General features: G+C 36.5%; 1 protein-coding gene across 1 annotated transcript in view; it reads right to left on the reverse strand.

Moving 5' to 3' along the window:
* LOC124539462 (zwei Ig domain protein zig-8-like) overlaps positions 1–3,030 on the reverse strand; it is an 84,731-nt gene extending 81,701 nt beyond the window's left edge. The window contains exon 1 of the mRNA XM_047116857.1: positions 2,854–3,030. Within this exon, the coding sequence (XP_046972813.1) occupies positions 2,854–2,962 (109 nt within the window). The 5' untranslated portion in view covers positions 2,963–3,030. The remainder of the gene's footprint in view (positions 1–2,853) is intronic.
* Between the last annotated feature and the right edge of the window lie 5,227 nt (positions 3,031–8,257).

An 8,257-nucleotide genomic window follows, 5' to 3' on the forward strand; every position in this document is an offset into this window, starting at 1 on the left:
TCGCCGGATGATCCGAACGCTGCTGCTGACTCTGTTGCCGATGTGTTGCTTCAGGGTATGGAACTATTCATTCCTTACTCTGCAGTACCCATCGGTGGCAAGTCCCAGCCTTGGTTTGGTCGCTTCTGCAAAACGGCATCACGCCGAAAGTGGGAACGCTATCAAACCTGGGCTAATGCATCTGCGTCTCGTGATGTAAATACCAGCGCATTCAAAAAGGAATATAACTCTGCCTCTAGGTCCCTCAAAAACGTGATTGCTAGGGCGAAGACGGAGTACATTGGCAGAATTGGCGAAAGACTGGTGCGCCTCCCTTCAGGAACACGTGCGTTCTGGTCTCTCGCTAAGGCTGTCTTAGGGAATTTCTGTCAGCCTTCGTTTCCATCTCTGCACAGGGACGGTGAGTCATTGGCCCATACCGCGAAAGAGAAAGCTGATCTTTTAGGCTCTCTCTTCGCGTCGAACTCGACTCTGGATGACCAAGGAAAGTCTCCACCGACAATTCCGCGGTGTGATACCACGATGCCGGAGGTTAAATTCCGGCAAAGTGCAGTTCGCAAAGCACTTCTTTCCTTGGATATTCATAAGTCGAGTGGACCTGATGGCATCCCTCCAATCGTGCTACGGACATGTGCTCCCGAGTTGGCACCGGTCTTAACGCGTCTTTTCCGGCAATCCTACACATTAGGCGTCGTCCCGAACTCCTGGAAGACAGCTTTGGTGCACCCGATCCCTAAAAAAGGCAACCGCTCAGATCCGTCCAATTATAGGCCTATAGCCATCACCTCCTTGCTCTCCAAGGTAATGGAGTCCCTTATTAACTGCCAGCTCCTGCGGTATCTAGAGGAGAACCAGCTGATTAGCGACCGCCAGTACGGTTTCCGTCGGGGTCGGTCGGCCGGTGATCTTCTAGTTTACCTTACTCATAGATGGGCTGAAGCAGTTGAGAGCAAGGGGGAGGCATTAGCAGCCAGCTTGGACTTAGCGAAGGCCTTCGATCGCGTCTGGCACAAAGTGCTTCTTTCGAAGCTTCCTTCCTATGGGCTTCCCGGGAAATTATGCAATTGGATTACCAGCTTTTTGGCAGATCGGAGCATCAAGGTCGTTGTCGACGGTGCATGCTCCGACTTAAAAATCGTCAATGCTGGTGTTCCACAAGGCTGCGTTCTATCACCCACTCTGTTTCTTCTGCATATCAATGATTTGTTGCAAATCGGGAACATTCATTGCTATGCAGACGACAGTACCGTTGACACCTTATACACCGGCCGCGCTAATATTTCTCGGGAAAACGTCGAAGAGAACCGGAACAAACTTGTGTCTGAAATCGAATCTTCGTTAAACGAAGTCTCGAATTGGGGCCGACTAAATCTAGTCCATTTCAACCCCAAAAAGACGCAAGTTTGCGCGTTAACCGCTAAAAAAACACCATTTGTCGTATCTCCACAATTTGAGAACATTCCGATAGCCGCTACAGGTAGTATCGGAATACTTGGCGTTGATATTTCGAGCCTCGTTCAGTTCCGCGGTCAATTGGAAGGCAAAGCCAAATTGGCTTCAAAAAAGCTGGGTGTGCTCAGCAAGGCGAGACAGTATTTCACGTCGGCCCATCGCCTAAAACTTTACAAGGCGCAAATTCGGCCTCACATTGAGTACTGCTCTCACCTCTGGGCGGGTGCTCCCCAGTACCAGCTCCTTCCATTTGACCGCATTCAACGTAGAGCGGCCCGAGTTATCGACGATCAAGCCCTTTCCGATCTCCTTGATCCTTTGGCGTTGCGTAGAGATGTTGGATCACTCTGCATCTTCTACCGAATTTTTCACGGGGAATGTTCCGAGGAATTGTTCGGATTAATCCCGGCTGCTGAATTTCACCTTCGGACATCTCGCCAAAATTCTAAGTTTCACCCGCACCACCTTGATGTCCGAAAATCCACAACAGCGCGATTTCTCAGACATTTTCTGCCTCGCACAACTACTTTGTGGAACCAGCTTTCGCCGGTGGTTTTTCCGAACCGATACGACATGGGAACCTTCAAGAAAAGAGCGTACTCCTTTCTTAAAGGCCGGCAACGCACCTGCAAGACCCCTGGTGTTGCAGGTGTCCATGGGCGGTGGTAGTCACTTTCCATCAGGTGAGCCTCCTGCTCGTTTGCCACCTATGCCATAAAAAAAAAAAAAAAAATCACTTATTATCAGGTGACCCAATGATATGGCTTTTTGGTTAAATAGTTGTGAGTATATCTTCAAGTAAGTATGTTTGTATACATGTCTAATGTCTAATAAGATTCACAAAACAAATCCAGCAATATATCTTGGTCGGATATTACATTTTCAACATCGAAGTGCATATCTGTTTTCGTCTAAATAAATCTCTGCCGAGAGCTCAAACTTTTTAAAAATATTCGGTAAAATGAAGCTAACATTATTTCAGCTTCAACCGTCATATTATATGTAATACATATATCTTAATAAAACTTTGTGGAATTAACGCATGAGGTAAAAATGTGGATAGTAGAAGAGATTACTTGCGTGTGAAAATAAATAAAATTGTTTTCGTTTGGAGTCAGGAAATAATTTACAATAATTCTGGTAAATTTATTTAAATTAAACACGTAGTTATAATATAGACACTTTGAACACTCGCTAAAGCGGTGGCGATATTTTTCAACCTTATCTGATTTGATGAGATTTTTTACTATATATTTATAAATATCAAATAATTCCTAGAAGTGAAAGATTGTTTGTTAAATTACTTAGAATTACTAGCAAACATTTCTCTCATTATATTTCTTGACAAATCATAAACATTTGTTTGTTTACATAAGGCATGAAATAAGACAACTGACTTACCTTGACTCTCATTGAAGAACCCAAGAACCATGATGATGATGACCACCAGACCAATCTTGAGCCGGTAGCCCAAGAGACGAGCTGCTCGCATTTCGACTGGCCACGTCATCGCCTCACTAGCCTTGACGAATCCATTCGTTAAACGAAGTGTTCAGTAGCGTGTTGATTCGATGCATTGTCTGAAACAAAGAAAAAAATTAAATTGGTCATTTTTATCTTTAAGGTTGGCCGTCAAATATTAGTCTATTTATTATTTTATTTTCTAGGTGGTAGGGCTTTGTTAAAGCCCGTCGGAATAGGTACGACCCACTCATCAGATATTCTATCCCCAAACAACAGTACTTAGTATTGTTGTATTCCGGTCTGAAGGGTGAGTGACGCAGTGTAACTACAGGCACGAGGGGCATAACATTTTAGTTACCAAAGTTGGTGACGCAGGACGATGTAAATGATGGTTAATGTTTCTTATAAAGACATTGATTATGGGCCGTTTTACCACTTACCATCAGGTGGTCCATATGCTCGTTCACCAATCTATAGCATATATAAAAAAATAAAACAAAATGTCTACGTCCTTATCTTGAATTTCATATGAATTTTCATCAAATGTTCGCAAACAATAATAGGTATGGCTGTTATGGACAGGAATTTCTGATGAATGGTTATCTACCCAGGCGGTGCAGCACAAAGGCACCACAAGCGTAGTGTAAGTTATACATTAAACAAAACATTTGGTTTATTTGATCCATTCAATGTGTATATTTTAGAATAGGTTTCCTGCCCAAAGCCTGGTATTTGTCGCTGTTCCCACGCAATTTTTTCCATTAAACCTACCTACGTTTCGATTACATTGTATGTGTTCTAAATTTTAGTTCAATTAAACTATACTAATTACTTTTAGCAGGGTGATACATCTTATTTAATGTAATACATTTAAAATTCTAATATTTGAATAATGATAGAAAGCCTATCAGATATTTTTGCCGTGGAATTGTAATTACGATCTACAATTTTTATAGACCTAGAAATTTTATTTTTACGTTGTTCATATATTGCTTAATTAGGCAAGAAGATACCCACATGTATTGTAATTATCCGTTAACTCGTGTTAGATTCTCAGAAACGATATGAGGTCTTAGCACAGAAATGGGACATTTACAGGCTGTTCTTACTTATTTTGCAGCAAACGTACTTTGGTAACCAATTCGCTTAAGTACTATTATCTGAAAGGCATTGTAATACCTCTTTAAACATTAAATTATCAATTATCCGCATCGCCTTGTGCGATACTTAGTATACGTTTAAGGAACTGTTCTAGAAACTTGAAATTGACACTAGGTGATACCAAAATAAACATTATAATTATTTTTCCTGTGATTTGTTACCTAACGCGTTGTTTTTGGAACTCCTTTAGTACGCGACGATTGAAATGTTTAAAAAAAGAATAGTAAAATTCTGACGTCTATGGAAAATATGTGCAACCAGCATTGGAAAAGCGTGAGGAAATTTAAACTCTCAACGCATTCTTATCGAGAGGAGGACAGGATATCACTATACATCGGGATTTTATAATTAGCTTACTTTAAGTAATTTTAATTTAAAACAATTGACTTAATCATTTAATTACCTAAGTATCTCGAAAAAAGTACTGTTTATTTATATTATTAATAAGAAATTTCTGTGATTCTATGAATTTACTAAATAGTTGATTAATGAATAAAATCGAGACAAAAATAAAATAATAATCGATTTGTTTTATTCGTTTCTCAATAATACAATTTAATGAGAAGTTTGCCAGCGCCAATTCTCGTTTGCCTTTTAAGACGATCGTTGAGGAAATTTTAATTAAAATACACTATAGCGATGCAAATGCTGAAGTGAGCATCGCATCAGAAAGTCTTAAGAGGTATTGTCATGTTGTTAAATTGGATTTATTTTATAATTAACATTATAAAACAAATATTATTGAGTTAAATATCATCCTTCTGCCTTTATACCAATTTATTTGGGGTCGGCGCTACACCTTTAACACTATCCATCCATCGTTTCATTGGTCGTCCCCTTCTTCTATATCCATCCACATTAATGCTCAAAATGAAGGTCTCTCACAATATATTCCTCATTTCTCCTATATAATATATCCATAATAGATATGCCAATAATGAGTGAGCCAGTGTAACTACAGGCACAAGGGACTTAGCATCTTAGTTCCCAGGATTGGTGGTGCATTGACGATGTAAGGAATAGTTAATATTTCTTACAGCGTCATTTTCTATGGGTGTTGGTGATCACTTACCATCAGGTTGCCCACATGCTCGTCCGCCAACCTGTTCCATAAAAAACAAATAAAAAGTTATGAGTTTTTGGAACGATACTGTAGAGTGAACTAGCAAAAACACGTATGGAAAATGGTTATGCCTCCTCCAGGCAGCACTTGCCTCATTTTCTCTTTTCGACATACGATTTCATACAATATTAAAATAAATTGTTATTGGTTTTAGTGGCAAGGATTTATCAATAACATTTTTTTGTTTTATTATAATATAATTTATATGTTATTGTTTACAATATAATTCGAATTGTGTTCGCTTATATTTTGGATCAACAGAAAAATGTTAATGAAAGTCTGATTTAACGTCACGACTATTTTTGACTCGTTCCATTACGTTATATTTAATGCTTTACAGTTTGTTGACGTGGAATTGTATTAGATTAACATCAACTTCGTGTATGAAATACGCAAACACTATTTTTAGCCGTTTATTTTTTGAGGTTATATTTATTTTGACGCCTTATAAAAATGAGAGCGAGTTTCTACGATGACAGGATGACATGAGAAGTACCTGATAAAGTTCCTCGCTAAGCCGCCAATTAAATGACAAGTCTTAATTCCAAGGCAAAATATGATTTGTATTTCAACGGTCAACAATATTGAATAGGCTATTTGACTGGTTATTAAAATCCATTTTATATTATTTAGTAGAGGTTAAGGAACCCAGTAATATTTGCCGAAAAATATCATATTAAAAATTCGATATTTAAATAACGCGCAAAAATGCTACTTGGACAATATGGCGCTGCAATGGGGTCGGTGTCGTCACTTTGCTGTATTTTAATCTGTGGTACATATAGTAGAAAAGACTGTGACTATGACTGACTTCATCATAAGCCCGGCCAATCAGGAGCGTTTAGTGTCACGTGACAAACGTTTGAAAAAAATGCATTTTTATTCATTGATTTTTGAATAAATTAAGTATTATTTTCAAGATTCGTTAGTAAATAACCATTTTTCAACTCATAATATACATTGATTACAATAATTCACAATTTATTTTTCGCATCGTCAAATAGCCTATTAAGAAGCCAAAGATAGAATTGATTAAAAAGGATTTAGTAATCAGAATTCAACTCTTTAGTGCTAAAATGTATAATACAAGTAGTCATCCGCGGTTTCGCTCGCTTCTTATATGTTGGTTGTTGTGTGTTAGATAAAAAAGCAGCCTAAGTCCTTTCGTGGAGTTCAAGTTTACTGCATACAAAATTTCATCAAATTCGATTCGTTGGTTTGTTAGTGCGAGCGACTGACAGACAGATAGATAGAGTTACTTTCACATTTATTATATCAATATATAATGTACATAGTATATCAATAATAACTTTGTCTTGAATAAAAAACAATGTACATATTCCACTAAATTAAGAAATGTGTTAGTTATTATTTTAGGTGTCAAATCGTTTTAGATGTAAAACCTTTTTTTATGATTGCTTTTTAATTAATATGTTTTACAGTTCCACTTCTATTATTCAATTTGTTAAGTCGCGTGCGTCTGATTCGGATGTTAACAGATGTTTTAGTTTTAACCAAAACGTAATTATGTGTTTTCACTAATTTATTTCCATCAAGCGTTTTTGCCTTTGAATTAATTTATTAAAAGAAAAGAAACATTTAAACTTAAATAGCTTCGAGAAAATTTCTGTAAATAGAGTTTTTTTAATAATACTAAATCTCTCAATTCAAACAAAACATGACTTTTTATGTGGTAGGTGACAGACTACCATCAACCATTTGGTTACCATCAACAGGTTGCCAGTCTTAAAATAATATTTATTACTTAGAGAAAATAGACAACATTTTTATAGACAATGAGTAATGTAATCTATGATCGTTCTTATTTTAAAATATTTATCAAATTTTATTATCACTACAATCGAAATATATAGTCAAATTATATCTGTTCAAATTAAATTTCAAAGGAATTTTCGAATCATACTACTACTCTAGCATTTTCCGTCTCGGCTTTTCTGTTTCACGTCATATCTTCGACACAAGCTGGAGCCAATGTATCAACCAGTAATACAGTATTGCATTTTACAAAGAACCCATCATAAATAATATAGAACAAGTATCAGTTTTGATCTATTAGGTCTGTAAGAATGAAATATCGATGTTGGCAAGATTCATATACTTAATCTGTTGCGCGCGAGTTCAGCTTTATAATTGAATTTGGAACATATTCCACTAATATTTTAACGAAATATTATACTTTTTTTGAAGAACTTAAAACTTGTATAAATGATTGTAATTCATTCAAAAAATGGGAAAACAGAGGTTTTTTACTTTGATTGAACTTTTTTTTTATTTGGATTTCTGAAAATAATTTGTCCGCTCGTAGACACAGCATATGTTGTTTTGATAAGTTCAGTGCGTGAACTTTCGTAAACACGAATACCGTTATATAATAAATGAAAATAGAATAATAATAATTATTATTATGCGTATCAAATCTTTAAATTTCCACAAATTCAATTTCTAATAAAATAAATCATGTAAAATAAAATGCTCATCAAATTCGTATCGGCGCTTAATTGGCGGTTTCGTGAATAACTTCATCGTAAAGTTTTCATCTTAACCCGTGTAAACAATAACTCTCATTATTAACGCGTTAAATAAGGAAGAGGATTAAAAGCCAGATAAAGTCAAATATATGTATTAAATGTTATGTTATGCTCCTTGAGCCTGTCCTTGAATTCAATCATCCTTCAAACGGGAATACAGCAATATCAAGTATTGCGCTTTGATGTGACAATATGTGATAAAAGGAACACACTGTAAAGGTCCTGTTGGGCCAAAGCCTCCTCTCCTTTGAGGAGAATGTTTGAGAGCTTATTACTTACACAATTGGTAAATAAACATATGGCATAGTTACTATTCAAATTATACAAGACACATGCAAGTTTTTCTTAAGCGCATTACCTGGTTTTGAACCCTCAATCATCGGTTCGGATGCATTCATTCTAACCACTCAGCCATCTCGGCTCTTTATAATTATGCTGTGATTCAATATAATTATACAGTCGGCATTTTAATTTGTTTTTTTTTTAATCTAGAATAGTAATTAAACAA

The sequence above is a fragment of the Vanessa cardui genome, chromosome 22 (genome assembly GCF_905220365.1).
Source record: "Vanessa cardui chromosome 22, ilVanCard2.1, whole genome shotgun sequence".
NCBI lineage: Eukaryota > Metazoa > Arthropoda > Insecta > Lepidoptera > Nymphalidae > Vanessa > Vanessa cardui.